The 20,826-nt window shown below is 42.0% G+C and overlaps 1 protein-coding gene across 2 annotated transcripts in view; it reads right to left on the bottom strand.

Moving 5' to 3' along the window:
- Positions 1-20,826, bottom strand: part of SLC35D2 (solute carrier family 35 member D2) — a 344,284-nt gene that overhangs the window by 46,863 nt on the left and 276,595 nt on the right. For both annotated transcript variants that reach the window (XM_069227861.1, XM_069227869.1), the window contains one exon: positions 2,581-2,648. In XM_069227861.1, the coding sequence (XP_069083962.1) occupies positions 2,581-2,648 (68 nt within the window). The remainder of the gene's footprint in view (positions 1-2,580; positions 2,649-20,826) is intronic.

Below are 20,826 nucleotides of genomic sequence, written 5' to 3'. Positions count from 1 at the left end.
TTGTGATGGCCATATGTTGTGAGATATACTCAAAAACATCCATATGCGCATAGACAGCCACATGACCATACACAGGGACACATGCAGAAACACGTAGACGTAAACAACACATTTACAGACACAGGTGATCAGACAAAACATTCAGGTAGATTCAGGTGAATATTAGTTGGACACATGGACTGATGGATGTGTGGCTGTTCACTAGTAGGGATGGTTTGCCAGATGGCTCCAGGTGCATACAATAGAGATGAGTGGGTATGGTTATACAGCTGACAAGCTGAAAGTGTGAGTGGCTGAATGAATGATGGCTTGGTTATGGCATGTTGGATATGCAATTGAGTGATGGTGGCTACTGGATTGGTGGATGTATGAATAGGTCTAGGTCTCTAGGTCTAGGTGTGTGGAGGCGTGGGTTTAAGTCAGATTGAAGGCATAAAATACATGTTAATGGGTGGATAAGAGTTAGTTTAAGAGTGGATGGAGAGATGATTGTGGATGAATAGATGGATACATAGGTGTTAGTAGAAAGATGTGTGTATGTGGTTTTACAGAATACATAATTTACAATTACAAAGATCTGCCATTGAACAATAAGCATTTTGTGAGCAAACATTCCAAATCTGCTCTGATGTAGGGTTCAAGGAACACAAACTTACCACATGGCTCCCTAAGTCTTGCCTGGACAGATTTCAAGCCTGATTGCCTATGGACTGACTGCTTGGGGTCAACTATGTTGTATGCATCAGCACCACTTAGTCCATTCGTTGTCCATAGTAAAATGTAAACAACGGTGAGCTAAAAAGACTCTACCATAGAAGCTTACAAAGGCTGATCTGTGTAGTTTTATTGTAATAATGTTTCTAGTGACACTATGTCAAATAAAGTGCATCTACACAATGCCTTTGCATGTAAATTGGTCAAACCACCTACAAAAGGTGGTGTCCCACTTTATCAAAGTCAGGGGTTTATGATTATAGCAATCTGCCGACAAAGGGTCTGTCGGTCCCAACATATTAGAGGAACACTGAGAATCTATGGAGATCAACTATGGAACATGCACTCGGAATTCAAAAAGAGAATCTAATCCTCCTCTTAATATCTACCAAAGGCAAGCACACAAGTGAGTATATCACAGGCAAAAAAGAGGTAAACTGTCACATATTAAAATTCTAACACTATACCTGGTGAAAGGATCACACCTCACTAACTCTGATGCCATTTAACTCTAGCAATGACCAAGTACTGGGTCATGAAATGGTCTAAGCAAAGTAAATGCAGAGCATTAGAAGTACACTTGGGCATTTACACTGTGCGTGCAATTCTATGCACATTTCTTGGGATTTTTGTGACTATTCTGAAAGTTGGATGTAGACTGCTAATAATCAATGCTTAATGTCTGAGCAACTATGACACTGGGAGAGAAAGGCCAATATTCAGGTTTAATGGATGGAAGGGAACCTAAATATGATAATGATTTTCACTTCTTTAGACTATTTAGGACCAGATTCACAAACATAAATTTTGGAACCCAAGCTAAGAATCATACATTTCGGACTTTTATAGGATTCACAAAAGTCCCCCAGATCCCAGAGCTGCTCCAGAGAACACATTCTCAATACAAATGTGAGTCGGCTAATGGTGCTCACCGTCATGATGGGAACTCTGTCACAGATGCACAGGTTTCTTCTGCTCTAAAGGCTGGGGACAAGATGATTGTGTTGTTGCAATATATTTTTTGCTGGCCTCGCGCATCAAGATATCTCCACTCAGGGCCACTTAGAACAAGAGGGCCCTATATCTATGGGGGAATTAGCTAGCAATGCTCTAGCCGGGCAGGACAGTCATCTGCTCACAACAGCTTCCAGTAGGCCACACGGCCCTGGATGTGTCTCTTAGTTCTCCATTGGTGTTGTGTAGTCATTTCTGCACAGCTCATTCTCTTCTTCAAACAGCTGGGCCTTTTCTAGGCAGCTCATCACTGTAGGAATATCACCAGTACCCCTCTCGCCACAATGATAGCTTCTTCCCTCGCAGGCCTTCTCTCGAGTACTCATAGCAAGATTGTTACAGGAGCTTCAGATCTGTTCCTGACCTGAGAGGGACACTAACTGCCAAAGACATCAGCCTTGAAAATCAGAATTCTTCCCCAGTCTAATGCTGTGGACTGCCTAGCACCAATCTCAAGACAGAGTTGGGAAAATGAAATGCAAGTACTCATTTAGAATATGATGTCTATGTGTTTAATATTTCTATAGGGCACCAAGCTGTTTCTAGATGAGCTCCTCAACCTTAAGGTGATAGTCACTTCTCTATTATTCCTGAAAAGGACAGGCTCTGTAAAATTGTTTCTTTAGCAACATTACTGAAAAGGTTGCTGTGATTTAATTGTGAAAAACACTTTGCTCTCGGAGTTCCTTCTAAAAATTGTTGTCAAACTAAATGACCTGAAAATATTTCAGTGTAACAAATAAGGTGTTGCCCCATGAATTAGAGTGCAAATACAGACATTTCATTGAAACAAAATGTAAAATAGAATCATTATATCGTAAACAGGTTTTGCATATCTGCGTGGTTGCTTACCCCATTAAACAAGAAATAAGAAAGTGTGCCCCAAACACAATATTTGTCCACTCACTGAACGTGATAGCCTAAAAGGGAGAAAAAAAGGAAGTAAATGAAGACATAATGTACGGTTTACATGACGTTAAATGCATTGATACATTGTACAGGAATCTGCTGAAATTATTAGCACTGACTTGACAATACTGCTTCAAATAGCTGCCTAGCCGCAACTGCCTGGCAATAAAACTGATCAGGCACCAGAAGCCTCAAAGTTGCTAACTTATAAAAAACTGAGCAAATCTGCAATTCTAGGTTTCTGATCATTAGCCTAAATGACAAAGAAAGTCTACCTTGCATGAAGGCTAATTTAAGAATTTCTGAAATTCGCAAAACCTTTCAGAAATAAACCTGGGAAGCAGCGACAGTTAAATGTGTCCATGTGCATAGTTGAAAGCCCCTGTTCATGCGACAACGTGCTCATCAATTTTACGTTTTGGAAGACCTGGTATGTTTGGAGCACAACTTTAATGAAGCAGCATTGAGGACCTGAAGAGGCATGTCAGCTTGCATATATATTCTATGAGGTCCCTTTCTTGGGCTTGAGTGTCAAAAGTCTGCATCATCACTGCAACTTTCCCACTTGCTTGAGTGTTGTGGTTGCGCACCTCTGCCACTGCTTACCAACTCTGGCTATACTCTGAGACTGCTGTTCCTTCTTGAAGCAACCACTGGTCCCAAACTGTGCAACCACTTCCAACCAGGAAAGCCTAGTAGCCCTGTGCCTGTACCCACTTCCCATTTACCCCTATGGCAACAATCAACAGAGAATGAGAGCAAGTACCGAGCGGTGCTATGAGAATGGCCACAGAGCACTCTTGTGCTTCGCTTGTTAGATGAGATTAGCCCCACTAAATGTGATGCCTGATAATAGCATGAAAAACATAGATCAAAGGTGCACACGTAAATCTTTGAATAATGTAGGTACTAGGAATACACTCAAAACAAGACAATCAACATGTTTGAAAATGTGCATTTCTACATATTCGTTTTGTCCTTTTATTTCTCATAATGTAAAGCGTTTTCCATGCAAGGAAATCTCTTCTCTTTCTCACCCCACTGTAGGAAATGGGTTCCACCCATTTATTTTTTGTGGCTCTTTTGCTTTTTGACCACCTGGCTTTGATCTTCCACTGTTAGTGAGTCTAACTAACTGAGTCTCACTCACTGTAAATTCTATGGAAATGGACAAAGAGTGCTGACCGCCAGTGTCTGCCTTTTAAGATAAGGCTGCTGCTGAACAGCTAAGGTAAGAGGTTCTGGGCTTGTGACATACAAACATGTGAACAAAATACAGGTGTGCAGATCGGTGTGGGTTGAGCATATAAGAGCACAGGTTACCTGTCATAGAAATGACCCACCAGGGATTGGTGCTGACCTGGTGCAGGCCCTATAATGCAGGAAGGCATTCATAATGTAGGATGAAGTCGGTAATGATTTCTGAAAAGTCTGTGTGTTTTACTGTTTTACACACTGTGGTCAAAATCTGTGCCACAGCACAGTTTTGCCCTTCTTAGACCTAGAGGTACAGAGCACATATCAGTCCTAGGGTAGAAAATACACACCAAATGTAGATCCACTGTCACTTTTGTGATAACTGTACTCCCCATGGCACTGGGAGGATTATCATATTTCCCTTGCTCAGCTCATAATCAGATTCCAGATCTTTGTACCCACATACTAGGGCAAGTTAATTATTCTGCTGGCCAACAGGATGAAAGGCCTCCATACACAATAAAGTCACTTGCCAGTTCTTGGCCCAATTCCTGGGGAAGGAAGGGTGTGGTGGAAATATGCATGTACTAATCACACTGCACTTAGTCTGTGGAAGCCCACACTCACAGACACAAAGGGAGGAAAGCCTGACAAGTGGTGCCAGACACAGGGGAGGCTCACCTTTGAAATTTCAGTGGGAAGGGTTCAGGTTGCTGTGGCAGTTGTGGTGGGGCGGACCCTTATTTCTATTGACTACTTCAGGCTGTCGTGTTTAAATGCCTCAGAATGCTGTGCAGGAGGATTGGGGCAGGGGTGGATTGCTGATATGGGCCCTAGGATTGGGCAGAGATACCTACCTTCCAGAGCATTCCACCCCCACCCAAAAGCCCTGCACAAGGGAGAGACAGTTGAGAACTTTCTGGACCTAGGAGTGATGATGCTGGAGGAAGGCCCAGCTAGAAGGAGAAGTCACATGACTCCCCTGAAGGGATAGACATCAGGACTGTGACTCCAACTGGTCCCCAGAGAATAGGACTGCTTCTCCAGGGTCAGTGGTGCTGAGCCTCTTATACCCTCTGATGGACAGTAGAGAGAATATCCCGCATGAGGGGGCACTTTTGTGAACTGGTCCTGCAGGTAGGCGACACCCATCAGGAGGGGAGGCACTCACTCTGCTGCTGATATACAGGTGCCCCGCATGGCTGTCAAAGCCATGGGGCTTGTCGAGTGTGGCAGGAAGGCTATTCTGCTCGTGGGCTGTGGAGGGCTATTGAAGAAGGCCCTGGGTGAAGGCAGGTACCAAGGGCCAGATGTATCAAAAAAACGATTTGCATTTCTTAAACAGCGAATTTTAAGAAATCACTATTTAACCGGTTCTGTGCCTTGGACGAGGTGACCCCCACCCACCCCCCTAAGGCGGAGATGGAAGGGGAAGCCCTTTCCCTTCCACCCCTGACCCCCCTGACCCCCCTTGTGACGTCAGCACGCGAGGGCGATTTTCGATCACGTGGGGGAGGCAAGGAGAGGCTTCAAAGGGAAGGAAATGTATTTCCTTCCCTTTGAAGTCTCTCCAAGAGTTTCAAAAGCCGGATTGCTTGCAATCCGGCTTTTGAAACGCCCACTAGACACCAGGGATGTTTTTTTTATTGTGAAATAGACATAAGGGAGCGACCCCTTGGGCAAGGGTTGCTCCCAATGAGGGGCATTTTTTAGGAAGGCACCAGGTATAATTTTTTTAATTTATTTTTTAGGTGGGGAGCGACCCCTTAGGCAAGGGTCGCTCACCTGGGGGGGAATTATTTTAGGCCATTTCTGCCCCCCTGGGGGGTAGATCAGCCTATTTTGATTAGGCCGATCTTCCCTCAAGCGGGGCAGAAACCACTAGGCACCGGGGATTTTTTTTTTGCCGCCAATGTCACGCGGGGGAGCGACCTCGTAGGCAAGGGTCGCTCCTGGGGGGCGGTGGGGGGGCACATTTATTTTAGGCCATTTCTGCCCCCCTGGGGGCAGCTCGGACTATTGTTATTAGGCCGATCTGCCCCCGGGGGGGCAGAAACCTCTAGGCGCCAGGGCAAATTTATTTTTTGTTTTTTTAGAGATGGGGAGCGACCCATTAGGTAAGGTCGCTCCCCTGGGGGGCAAATTGTATTTAGACCATTTCTGTTCCCCTTGGGGGCAGATTGGCCGGTTTTAGGTCAATCTGCCCCCAAGGGGGCAGAAACCACTAGGCACCGGGGATTTGTTTTTTGGCGCCAATGTCACGCAAGGGGAGCGACCCCGTAGGCAAGCGTCTCTCCCGGGAGGGTGGGGGGAAATTTATTTTAGGCCATTTCTGCCCCCCCTGAGCTAGAGGCCAAAATCCACAGGTAGGCACTTTGCAAAAAACACCTCTGTTTTCTGTGAAAAAATGTGTTGTGTCCACGTTGTGTTTTGGGCCATTTCCTTTCGTGGGCGCTAGGCCTACCCACACAAGTGAGGTACCATTTTTATCGCGAGACTTAGGGGAACGCTGGGTGGAAAGAAATTTGTGGCTCCTCTCAGATTCCAGAACTTTCTGTCACCGAAATGAGAGGAAAAAGTGTTTTTCTGGCCAAATTTTGATGTTTGCAATGGATTCTGGGTAACAGAACCTGGTCAGAGCCCCACAAGTCACCCCATCTTGGATTCCCCTGGGTTTCTAGTTTTCAAAAATGAGCTGGTTTGCTAGGTTTCCCCATGTGCCGGCTGAGCTAGAGGCCAAAATCCACAGGTAGGCACTGTTTTCTATGAAAAAATGTGATGTGTCCACGTTGTGTTTTGGGCCATTTCCTTTCGTGGGAGCTAGGCCTACCCACACAAGTGAGGTACCATTTTTATCGGGAGACTTGGGGGAACGCTGGATGGAAGGAAATTTGTGGCTCCTCTCAGATTCCACAACTTTCTGTCACCGAAATGAGTGGAAAACGTGTTTTTTTTGCCAACATTTTGAGGTTTGCAAAGGATTCTGGGTAACAGAACCTGGTCAGAGCCCCACAAGTCACCCCATCTTGGATTCCCCTAGGTCTCTAGTTTTCAGAAATGCACAGGTTTGGTAGGTTTCCCTAGGTGCCGGCTGAGCTAGAGGCCAAAATCTACAGGTAGGCACTTTGCAAAAAACACCTCTGTTTTCTTTCAAAAAATGTGATGTGTCCACGTTGCGTTTTGGGGCATTTCCTGTCGCGGGCGCTAGGCCTACCCACACAAGTGAGGTATCATTTTTATCGGGAGAGTTGGGGGAATGCTGGGTGGAAGGAACTTTGTGGCTCCTCTCTGATTCCAGAACTTTCTGTCACCAAAATGTGAGGAAAATGTGTTTTTTTTAGCCAAATTTTGAGGTTTGCAAAGGATTCTGGGTAACAGAACCTGGTCAGAGCCCCACAAGTCACCCCATCTTGGATTCCCCTAGGTCTCTAGTTTTCAGAAATGCACAGGTTTGGTAGGTTTCCCTAGGTGCCGGCTGAGCTAGAGGCCAAAATCTACAGGTAGGCACTTTGCAAAAAACACCTCTGTTTTCTTTCCAAAAATGTGATGTGTCCACGTTGCGTTTTGGGGCATTTCCTGTCGCGGGCGCTAGGCCTACCCACACAAGTGAGGTATCATTTTTATCGGGAGACTTGGGGGAACGCTGGGTGGAAGGAAATTTGTGGCTCCTCTCTGATTCCAGAACTTTCTGTCACCAAAATGTGAGGAAAATGTGTTTTTTTAGCCAAATTCTGAGGTTTGCAAAGGATTCTGGGTAACAAAACCTGGTCAGAGCCCCACAAGTCACCCCATCTTGGATTACCCTAGGTCTCTAGTTTTAAAAAATGCATAGGTTTGGTAGGTTTCCCTAGGTGCCGGCTGAGCTAGAGGCCAAAATCTACAGGTAGGCACTTTGCAAAAAACACCTCTGTTTTCTTTCAAAAAATGTGATGTGTCCATGTTGCGTTTTGGGGCGTTTCCTGTCGTGGGCGCTAGGCCTACCCACACAAGTGAGGTATCATTTTTATCGGGAGACTTGGGGGAACATAGATTAGCAAAACAAGTGTTATTTCCTCTTGTCTTTCTCTACATTTTTTCCTTCCAAATATAAGAGAGTGTGTAAAAAAGACATCTATTTGAGAAATGCCCTGTAATTCACATGCTAGTATGGTCACCCCGGAATTCAGAGATTTGCAAATAACCACTGCTCCTCAACACCTTATCTTGTGCCCATTTTGGAAATACAAAGGTTTTCTTGATAGCTATTTTTCACTCATTGGCTCTGGGTACATAGGGTTCTTGATGAACCTACAAGCCCTATATATCCCCGCAACCAGAGGAGTCCAGCAGACGTAACAGTATATTGCTTTCGAAAATCTGACATTGCAGGAAAAAGTTACACAGTAAAACGTAGGGAAAAATTGCTGTTTTTTTCACCTCAATTTCAAACATTTTCTTTCTCAGTTGTTATTTTCTGTAGGAAACTCTTGTAGGATCTACACAAATGACCCCTTGCTGAATTCAGAATTTTGTCTACTTTTCAGAAATGTTTAGGTTTCTGGGATCCAGCATTGGTTTCATGCCCATTTCTGTCACTGACTGGAAGGAGGCTGAAAGCACAAAAAATTGTAAAAATGGGGTATGTCCCAGTAAAATGCCAAATTTGTGTTGAAAAATTGGGTTTTCTGATTCAAGTCTGACTGTTCCTGAAAGCTGGGAAGCTGGTGATTTTAGCACCGCAAACCCTTTGTTGGTGTCATTTTCAGGGAAAAAACACAAGCCTTCTTCTGCAGCCATTTTTTCCCGTTTTTAAAAAAATAATTTTTTTTACTGTATTTTGGCTAATTTCTTGGCCTCCTTCAGGGGAACCCACAAAGTCTGGGTACCTCTAGAATCCCTAGGATGTTGGAAAAAAAGGACGCACATTTGGCTTGGCTAGCTTATGTGGACAAAACGTTATGAGGGCCTAAGCGCAAACTGCCCCAAATAGCCAAAAAAAGGCCTGGCACAGGAGGGGGAAAAGGCCTGGCAGCGAAGGGGTTAAGAAATGCAAAATGGTATATATGATTTTAGCGATTTCTTAAAATTTGAAAATGCTATTACTGAATTGCAAATAGAGAACCAACCCCATTTGCACCTATGGGCCTGTTGCGAATGTTTTTGCATTTCCCAAATTGTGAATTCCAGTAAGGAATTCGCAAATTAGGAAATGCAAATCCCAGGGTGCTGGGGGCCTAAGGCCCCCTCTGCTGCACCCCAAAAATATTTTTACGGACATGTGAAGCACACACATGCCTTAGGCGCATGTATGTGCTACATGTCAATTTTAAAAATGCATTTATGATGCATTTTTTACATATGCACATGGTTACCACCAAACTTTAGTTTGTAGTAACTGCATTTCCTAAATGCCCAATTCGCATTTAGGAAATGCTTGATACATGTGCTTTGGAAATCGCAAATAGGAATTCTCTATGTGCGATTTCCAATTGGGAGAATAGCAATTTGCGATTCTCTAAATGAAGTCGTAATTTTAAGGAATTCTTAAAATTGCAGTGCGAATGCCTTTCATACATTGTGAAGGGCATTTTTGCATTCGCAAACGGCCTAATTTTGCAATTTGCACCGTTTGCAAATGCAAAAAAGCATTATCCATCTGGCCCCAGGAGCCTAGAGAAAGGCTAGGTTGAGCAGCAGGAGCATTAGAAATCCATCTATAAAGTAAACAGTAAATTTAGAGGCCAAAAGGGTTGAAAGATTCCACCCTGGTGGCTACAGCTCACACAAGGATCAATACAACATCACCCTCATCTAAATCAGACCTAAAGTGCCAGAAGAACCATCACCAGAAGCCTGGTCCCCCAAGGAGACTAGGCAGAAAAATAGAGCGAGTAGCACTCTGGGACTCAGAGGTCAAGTACCCCCCGCAGCGAGGGCCAAGTCCTCGGGTTCAGCTCACCTTTCGTTAATATTTTTTAATAGGGTGGGGTGCATATGGGGACCCTTCCCGGAGCCCTTGACACCGGAAACTAATTTCCGGAGGCAACCAGAATTGTCCTGGGGCACCACATCTATGCAAGTCAGCAAACCAAGAAAGTACCACAGATCATATAGGGTGCTGCACCCACCCCCCATGGCTGTGTCTAGGGGGCTGGGTGCAACCCGCACCAAGTCTCTCATCTGCAGTCAGCATGGGAGGTAATAACACTGGACCCTCATCCCACCTGCTTGTGTCTGTGTTGAAAGGAGCACAGAACGAGTCAGCTCCTGCACTGTAACAAGGAATGGTAACTCCTTACCAATGATACTCCTATGCATGAGTAGGCACAGGAACCTAGATTTTAAAAACAATTTAAAGACACAGCACAAGGGCGCATATGTAACAAAAGCATTTCTGGAGCGACAAAATTGTTCATCAAATATTCCTGGCCTGGAGCAGAAGAGTGCCCCATAAGCCCCTTGGCAGGGCTTGAACTTTGCATATTATTTTTTGTGGTACCCCAAGAAGGGCAGAGGCACAACCATTTGAATGAGTGTTTGGGGGGCTGCCCTCTAGAAGTTGTACCCCTAAATGTCACCCATAGGATTAGCATTAGGACCCCGGGAGAGGTTTTCAATGTTCTTAAATCACCCTGGAGCTTGTGCTTTTGCACATAGATTGTGGAGCGTGAGGATCTATGTTGCTTGGTCCTACATCTGCAGTAGCAGCATATTCAAAGTAAAAGGAATACTGAAATGTTATATGGGTTCATTATTATTATTAAAAGATAGTTCTATCAACATTGATTTCAGTGGTGTTGCATTTGTATGAAATTATTTATTTCTGGTTTTTAATAATTGGGTGATACTCTGACAAAGCCAGTATGCAGTTGAGAGTGACATTCACTTACATTGTGTCTAGCAGAGGTGGGGTGCTATGATTATAAAGTTCTGGGCTTGTTGGGGTGTGAACTGTCCTCAGGGTATCATCAAAGGTATTTCCATCTCTCTAAGTGTACATATCTGTAAATGAATGCATAGGATTCAGTAGAGTATGTGTTTTAACAGAAAAAGCATAGACGGAACAATAATTTGTTGTTGCATATCGGTGAGCTGGGTTACTAGCCCACACCACCTCCCCTAAGTAGGCTTTTGACTGCTTCTCTGAGGAACCCAAGTGTTGCACTGGGGTACTTGGTTCCCAGTAAAGGAAGGGCGCGGATATATTACTTGTGAATAACTCACAATCTTCCCAAACTAATACAGTGGTGTAGCTAGGTTGCAATGGGCCCTAATGCAGGCAAAGCAAATGGGCCCCCTCAATAATGTGGCATCTCAGTCTGTCACCTGCCACCAACACTCCTCAACCTACTTTGACAGAGTCTGTATCTACCACAACAGCACTCACTACTATTGTCATACACACACTGATGTATTTGCACTTGCACTCTCAGCACTGCTGTTCTGCAAGTCAAAGCTGTATCCCTAAAAAGCATTAACAAAGCCAATAGGTTTGGCACTTGTAAAGTGCAAAGACATAACATGCAGGTACCTCGCATTCCCACTGCTACCCTCACATAGGCACATCCCACACTGCACTCACAAAGGCATATGCCTCACTCTGCAATCACATAGGCATAACTTTCAACCTGTAGTCCGCATACCCTGCAGTTATAACAGGCAATGTTAATCCTGTATTCTCAGAGGCACCTCCCTCATAATGCACCTACCAAACATGGTGGCTATCCTGTGTTCACACACAAGTAAGCTGCTCTTTAGGAAGGAGCAAAGTTTGGATAGGAGACAAAAGTTGAGTATCTAGTTCATTGTGCCATTCACACAATTCAAAGCTGTTAAACTAAGCTACACTAAAGCCTTAATGTACACTAGGGTTATCTAATCTCCCATTAGCCATGCTTGAACCAGCACTGCAGACTATGTGAGTTTGATCTTTGTGGGGATTTTCAGGGTAAAGTCTTGGCATAAAAAAAGTTCCACTTGCCTTCTAAAAAGCAAGGTGGTTGTTTTCTTTGAGTACACCCATGTGCTAAAATAAAGAAAGAAAAACAAAAAAAATTGCAACTCATTGTAGAGGGCATGTGCATCGATAAAAAAAAGAAAAGCTTCACACTTGTTTGTCATCTTGGAATGGTAAGAAAATGTAAGCAAAGTATGCAGAATATTGTTTCAAGATGGTGGCATGGTTTTGAAGCTTGCGGCAGTGATGCTGGTGCTCTGCATAAGAAAGCAATGGCAGTGCAACTGCTGGTACTCTCATAACTCAGTTAGCACTAGTCTGCATTTGCATTTGCATGAGCTGGTGGTGGATGATCTAAAGAAAATAACTCTGGAGCTTGGACTCCTCTTGAGTCGGAGTAACACTGAGTAAATAGGCAAACTACTGTTACTCAGACTACCTGACATTCTAAAGACCAGTGGTTATCTATTAGAGAGAGCCAAACCTTGGTATCAAAGTCAATTGCTGAAGAAGGCATATCCACTGCTCAATTGTATGTATGTATGCTGTTCTAAAGAGCTGTACTAATCTTAATCTGTGAATGACACTGTTTCTGATGAATAACTGAAGTGGACTTAACCAAAGCTCATTTTCTCTAAGCAAAACTATGCATTCCTTTTGCAAAAATATGAGTCTGATGAGACAGCTAAAACAGTTTTTTGGTGAGATCTAAACCACACAGAAATCGAGCACATGAGCAGGAACACTGGTCAATCTTCCTTAAAGACACAGAACAAGTGTGGTATTGCAGTGCTAGCCAGTGCAAGCTTCCTTCAAAAACACTGAACAAGTATGCTGCTGCAGGGCCCATCACTGCAAGCTTCCTTCAAATACATGGAACAAACGTGGTACTGCATTGCCGGTGCAAGCTTCACTTAAAGACATGGAACAAGTGTGGCACGGATGGGCCAGTGCACGTTTCCTTCAAAGACATGGAACAAGTGTAGTACAACGGGGCCAGCCAGTGCAAGCTTCCTAAAAAGACACAGAACAAATGTGGTATTGCAGGGTCACTGTAGGCTTCCTCCGAAGACATGGAACAAGTGTAGCATTATGCAGCATTATTAAATGCCTCCCTTGATACTACGAACAAGCAGGATTTCAGATTTGGTACATGTGTAAGGAAGAACACTGGGTTGTATGAGTGTAAGCTCGACTCACACAAATTGCAAGATTTCCACACAGTGCTGGGCCAGAGTACATGCTTCCCTCCCAACCATAGAAAACATACCTATCTGGTCAGAAACAATGCAAACTACCCTCACGAGCACAGAAAATGGACAGGATGTGCAGCAGCAGTCCAAGCCTGTGTCTAAACACACACATACAATGAGCAGCATTTGGCAGTGGAGTACATTCCTCTCACACACAGCACAGATACAAGATGGTGCTGAAGAAGATATGCTAATTAAAATTATTAATGAGTGTTATGCATTATTAATTAATGAGAAAATGGTAGAAATGATTAATCTAGAGAAATTAATGTGCATGTTTGAAAATGTAACCACGAAGAGTGGCTGCCAATGTTCACAATTTGTACTAAAAATGATTAAAATATGGAAAATAATGAAAATGAATAATAAAAATGTATTAATATGTCATAGTGAGATGTATAACGTGTGTTTTACATTATATTGTAGAGCTAACTTAGCCGAAGTTATGGCCGTTTTGCCAGGCCTCATGCAGAAGCTGAATAAACACGCACTGTAGAGAAGCTGAGATGTTGAACTAACCTTGAAGTGTCTGCTTAGCTAGAATTTTCTGCAATGTACCCACGGACAGGAGATGATGGAATCAACTCGATACAAAACTGTGTAGAGTAGACTTGATGTACTTTCCCAGGACTTGAACAACATAGACACTGATTGGAGAAGAAGATGCAACATTTTCAATACCTGACGAGCCAGATGATGAGGACATTGTACAGTGAACCAATCGACAACCTGAGAGTGATGAAATATTAGAATTCATAGATTTGAAGAACTGAATATATTGGGTAGCGTCACATATTGAGATTAATTAACCAATTAGGAATAGGGGGATGGACTGAAAAACTCTAATAAAAAGTCATGATAGGGGGCTAAAACTTGAGATGTGAGGGGAGAATTGATGATGTTAGAAGACGCGATTCGAGATTCTGTCATTGGGCTTATGCTCTTGAGAGCCTGATGCATTGCTGATCGATTGATGTACTGAAGACGAAGACTTACTTTGTTGCTGAACAATTCTGTGGATAGGTAGCTATGACAATGTGACTAATTAACTTTTGTGCCTTTTCTTCTAGGTACCAACTGTGCTGTTAAATTGTTTTACATCTAGTTAGATGTTTTCCAAATTCATGTTCTAAATTGTTTTTTGCATGAAGTCCCACATGCTAATGCTAATCTGGGTTAGGTAAATTTACTTTGGGTGACTCTGAAAGTGACAAATGATTGACGAATTGATTGCTGAACGCTGTCTTTAATGCTAACATATTCAGCTTTGTTGCTTATGTTGAAGCCATAGAGCATATGCTTTCTCATGTTCTGATTAGATTATGTTATTGGTGGTCACTAATGAATTAATTCCGAGATGATTAAAATAAAGTTTGAGTTAACCTCATTGCATTAGAATTGTAACTAATAGGGAAATAACATTTGTTAAAAAGTATATTGAGTTGTGGTTATTTATGAATGTTGACTATAATTAATGTTTTCCTCAGTGGTTATTGATTGTGTATTAGTTATTGATATACATTGGTCACTACATGACTAGGCTATTCCATGTGATCCAAAAGGTTCATCGGCCTATACACGTCCCCTTGTAAGTTTACTTACTAAGGACCATGCGCGCTAGCAATGGCCATCAGCAGTGCAAAGTGCGTTATCCTCACCTAAAAAACAGGTATCACACTGGCAGCAGCGTCTAAGCTTATTGGAGCCACAGAATACCCAGAGTAAAGTGTAGAGGTGGGTGAACCACTGAAGGCTTGAGTCAGAAGCTACACTCTGGTTCAGCTAGAAATCCCCTTGAGCTCAAAAACATCTGAGCTTTCTTGGGCTTCTGTTGCTACCCAATGCTCATGCAGCCAGAATGAGAGACAAACCATTGAACATTGATGTCAAACAGAAGCGAGAAAGGGATACCAATCTAGTGGCTGAACTACACAGTATATAACCAGAAAACCTGGGATCACTCCTGGCTCAGCCACTGGATCAAATTGAGTATTTTATTTTATTGTGTCTTCTATTTATTTCATTATTGCATATGAGAAAACATTGAAATACATGAGGATGTGTGCTGTACAAAAATCTCCCTTTTGCTTGACTTAATGAACTATAATGTTGCTGTGTGTCAAATAAGAATATAACCCACATAAATAGTGTGCATGACAACTAAAATGCCTCTTATTTTCACTATTGTTGTTGGAATGGTGCAGTGATATAATCTTATGTACTAGGTGAAACGCTTGTCAAAGAAATATACTTTTTGGAACTTTGTGTAATATCTGTTGCATGATTTCCGTGCCAAATGTTCCTGTCACTCATCTTGTGGCGGGGCTCTCAGATCCAAGACAGATTCTTGGTTCGGCTCTCCCTGTTAATTTGTTGTGTTGCCCATTTCTACTACAGTATCATGTATAACTGTTACTTTAGCTCTCTTGTTCTCCGTATCTCACTCTGGGGAGCAGCATATTGTTTTCTGAGATTCTGGCCAGTTCCCACATGTCTCAGAAGGATACATATTCCTACATCTGGTTGCAATAAGGAAGAACTATGCATTGCACAACACCAAGAAGTAGTTTTTAAGATACCTGGGCATTTTTAGCATTAAGTGAAACAAATAATGCTCAAATCATTCATTTTACCACTTACAACACTGTCCTATGTCTATGTTCTTTTACTAACTGCCATAGTTTGCTCTTCATGTGTCATGCTGAACACAGTGATTACTGTGACTGTCTTGTCTTCAGACACCACTCAGCAGCATTGGCATATCTTCCTCTTTGATCTCTGCTGGCGTAAGGGAGCCCGGGCCATATTGCGCATTCTGCATTTACAAAAGTGAGCATACGCACTGCTTAGCTATTCAATATGTGTGAAATGAGGCCTTTGCAGTGCCTCCACAGTTGTTTCAGTAGATTCTGCTGCTCGGAGTCTGACTCCTGTAGCTGAGGGTATCAGACGGAGCTAACAGCAAGCTCCCAGTGCTGTAACAGCTCCTGTTGCCCTAGTAGGCAGTGAACTGATAGAGATTCTGAAATATCCAAGCATCACATAAAGAACAAGTGTCACAAATGTGCCATGCCGATTAAGCAAGAAAGTGGTAACGTAGTAGGTAGCTAGTGTTGCATTTAGGAACAAATAAATGAGTAAAGCCTGGTGTGGTAGCCACTGCCATTAACAGATAGCATAGTTTCCTTTGAAATAACCACTAAATTTGGACAAACAGTTTTACTGATAAAACTATTTAATACATGGAATTCTGTAATCCCTGCATAAAGGTATGTCTCTAATTTTGTTTTATAATTGGTGACTGGTACCGCTCTTAGATGCTGATTATGACGAAAAGACATCATAACTCAACTATTATGAGTTATTACAGTTGAGCTCTGACATTACAATGCCTGCTGCCAGTCAGCAGCCGAAAAGCAGGTCAGGTCATGAAACTAATTGCAGCAGCTGTTTAAACAACCAAAACAGAACATTTATTTTCTTTCCTCTGCTATATTTAAATAGCTTACAAGGACAAGCAGAGGGAAGAATATGTTTATTTTTGCACTTCTAAGATAGAGAAAAGCTATAATATTTCTTCATGTTCCTACACATTCTGAGCTACAGTAGCTTTCTGAAAAAAACGGACTTGTCTTGAACTGTTTCTAAATGCTGGTTGCAACAAAGATATAATAGATTTTTGATGTCTTTACTTTTGCACTAGAGGTTTTATTTTTATTCTTTATGTTTGCAAACATGCTCACTCTTTCAAATGAAAAAAGCTATGCACCATGGTTTTAAGTAGTCTGTGGGAAAGGTGAAGGTGTGACCATGTACTATATGGGATAAAGTACCCCCTGGTTTACATGATAGGGATATTACAAGTCACCTCGGAGTTCCATAACCTTTTAAAAGAACTGGGCTTTTGGCCTGTTCCTCTATATGGATATGGAACTCTTCTGTGACTTGCAATACCCTTATAATGTACTGAAGGGGCTACTTCATCTCTTATATAGTGCACAAATGATCATGTGGGAAAATGTGGTTTTAGTGAATATTTGGCATTTGTGCATCACCATTTGTGCATCAGCAAGTGCCCTGGTGTGTTTTGATTATATTAAAATTGTTTCCATTACATCTTATGAAAAAACACTTAATTTGTGCATTCCTAAATGTTGATTCATTTGAAATATTTGTACTGTTCATTTCTAGGCATTTAAATGTTATTTTAGAAGAAAACGATGCATACAGCCTTTCCTTTCACACCAGCAAGATTGTCACGTAGTTCTCTTTACAAAGTCCTCAAACTTTGCCATAATTAAAAGAAAAGTAAATATCAGTCTATAAGTTAATGAATAAGTAGCAATTTGATAAAAGACTAGACTGGCTTCTGTCTTTGAACGCACAGCAAATGTGAGAGGATAACCATAAATATTCAAGTCTCGTTCACATTCGGAACTCCAGCATGGTTATTTAGCTGCCATCTCGGGGCTCAAGGACAGGGCTGCTGTAGCTGGGCCTCGGCACACCTCTGGGCCTCACTGCACCACTGGTAGCTGTGCCCCTGCACTAACACCCAAATCATAAGGCTGACTTGGTGCTCAGTTCCACACTACTGGCCTACCAACACATACATTTATTGGAACTAAAGTTAAGCATTTACCTGAGATGGGAAACACCATTGGTAACACTTGGGATTATCACAAAGTTACTTGTACTTGGGAGTAGCCCTAACTGTCATCTATCTGATCCTCTCCACACATATTTCCTTTTTATTTTCCCACCCATTTACTTTAATTGTGTCAACAGAAAAACGGGTCACCTGGTGTGTTTTTGGGGCTGGTAGTTCAAATGTCCACAAATTCTCATTCATTTAATCAGGACCTGACAGCTGTTTGCAGAGATGACTCTTTTTGACACTAAATTTAATTTAGCTGTGCAAGAGAATTTGTGAATGAAGCTTAATGAAACTTAACTTATGCAATTTACATACCTGAACTTCTTTCCTGCATCCCTTCCGCTCATTTCATCCCCTCATTAATATTTTGCAGAAAACATACGGAAACCTAGACTACAACGTGGAATCATTTACCGGGCTATGGTTTAAATACCTCCCTTCATATCACCTGTGGAATACATCGATCTTTATCGAAAATATCCTCTACATTTAATTATCGCCATAAAGACTTTTCCGTGCTTTAGGTTAACACATCTTGGCCCTAACTAATCACTGAATAAAACGTCCTTGGCTAACTATCTTTCTAACCTGACTGACTTCCCTTTCTAACTACATTATGTTGTCGTCCGTGCCTGCCTCCTCCTTTCCTAGTTTTACCAAATTATTACTGATGCCCCGTTGATCGTGCACTTTTTATCTGGATTCCGCCTATGCATTCTGTCCACCATCACCCAGAAATAACTACGTTCGCTGGAACTGTCCAGGAAAAAGGGGAATGTTTTGTTTTTTTGCTTCACAGTATTATATTTGTGCTTATCATGATTCACTTCCTGACAGCAGCTGATATTTAAAACTAGTTTTTGTCACTTTTCTTTGCCCCACACAAAAAACTGGAAATCATTTGCTCTGCTCCATGGCTGAACATCTGTCCCTTCTAAAATAGTTCTAAACTCTGCACATAACATCTATATTTGCAAATATCATTTTGCTAAGGGACTTCTACAGTTACTTGGTCTAAAAATAAGGCACCTGCCCAACACCGACACTATATGATTGAGCAAAAAACACAACATATCCGTTTAGATCAAGAAAAGGCAGCAGCAAAATCCTAATGGATAACAATACTAAAATCAGTCCAGACGTCTGCCGAGTACTCGTTTTTTAGCTTCTTTATGCAATTGGTCCTGTTCAAACACAAGGGACTGGCCACATCCCTTCTGTACAGTAACACAAACAAACCGTAAGAATGTCTAAATGTCAATTGTCTATTCAAGAATATTATTTTTTTAGGAAGCTTCAGAAAAAAAGACAGAAACTGGGGATATCCCAGAAATGCGTAACACGAATTAAAAAACTATGCAGATATTACAATTATTTTAAACTCAGACACCTATAAAACCAACCTCCTTAAATATCCTCATTGTGCACCTACGTAGATGATACTATCTAATTTTCCATGGGTAAAAAGTAAAACTAGGCAATATGAACGATGGAAAGAAAATCATTCACTCTAACCGTTTGAGGCAAGACACCTGATTTGAAAGCTATAATTAATCTGGGTGTTTCATCAAAGCAAATACAATTGTAATTCTACTGTAGGTACCTGGGAAACCATTAATTGGCAGATGGTACGTTCACCTGTAATATTTCAAATACTGAGAACAAATGTATTTTTAACTCCTAAATATTAAAATAAATACAATGGTATGACTATCAACTCAATATCAGTTATCCATCATTTCCAACCCCTCATTAAATCCCATCCAAATGTGGCTAACATATAATGGAAAACATTACTTAGTGACACACCACGTGAACCGCACCTGTACTTCAACACCTATCTAAAAGGTGATATGTGGTATAAAACGGTCAGAAAGACAAAGAAAAGAGAAAAAAACTGTTAGAAAAGCTTTGACTAGATAGCTACGGCCTCAGACACCACATGGAAACGTTCCAGTTATGATTGTGGGTTCTGTCTGACCCTACACTGCACAAGTTATAGCACAGCTACATCATCATTTCAGCGACGAAACTTTAATATTAGGAAAAAAGGTTCAGACTGTTTCCTCTTGTACTTCTTCCTTAGATGTTTCTTTTTGAGTTGCTTTGGTTAGCTGAGTGTTGCTGCTATGTTGAGTGTTTATTCAGTTCTTTCTTTACTGACAAAAAGTTTTATTCCTGACCAGCATTTCAGGAGTGAGATTAAGAAATAAGAGTATTCGATGTTCACCAAAAGACATCTCCTTTGGTCGGATTCTATCATGTACAATCAAATTGTTCACTTCTACTCATCTAAGCACTATCATAACGGTTCCTCAAGCCTCATCCCCGACTGTAGCCTCTGTTGCTGAAAGTGTATATACACATCGAAATTCATCTGTTTTGAACAAATTTACAAAATGTGTTAGAAATGGGTAGGGTAGGCACCTTAGCCAAGCAGTAACTACCACTCTGGTCAGGGTAAGGGAGCTATACACCTACGATAACCCCTGCTCGCCCCCTTGGTAGGGTGGCATGAGCAGTCAGGTTTATCCCAGAGGCAATGTGTAAAGCGTTTGCACAACACACACAACCCAGTGATACAATAAATGCACCACAAAAGAGACTTCACAACAGGTGATATAAAAATAAACTGTATTACATAAAAACCATAGACTATGACAACATAAATCAGTAATACTTTGCCAAACCGGCAATTGTCAAACCATCAGCATACATCATCATACAACTAAAATTAAACATTTCCATAGTGCACATATCATAAACATTATCCTCCCAGTACATACCAGACAGATCCTGAAATTGTGCACATCACCCAACCAGGCAAGAACAATATATCATGTAACATCAGGTCATGAAATGCAGGGAAAACACTGAGGTCAAAACACATCCTGGTGATAGGAAAAATCCTAGCGATAATCACCCCACAGCACATTCCACATCAAAATCACATCGCGTCTGTGCTTCTTTTACATGAAATGCGGTGAGTAAAAAACTCACCACAGTCAGCACAAGTGCTCTGGCGCTCCTACTACTATAACTGCAGTACTTTCTCCTTTTGGAGGGAGGTGGCCCCACTTCTCCCATGGGGCCACAACAACCGGAGATGTCCCTCAGCTGGGGGTGTTCCCAGTGAGGGAATGATG

This window comes from Pleurodeles waltl, chromosome 1_1 (genome assembly GCF_031143425.1).
Source record: "Pleurodeles waltl isolate 20211129_DDA chromosome 1_1, aPleWal1.hap1.20221129, whole genome shotgun sequence".
Lineage (NCBI taxonomy): Eukaryota > Metazoa > Chordata > Amphibia > Caudata > Salamandridae > Pleurodeles > Pleurodeles waltl.
The sequence above is the reverse complement of the archived record's forward strand: the minus strand, read 5'-3'. Positions and strand labels throughout refer to the sequence as shown.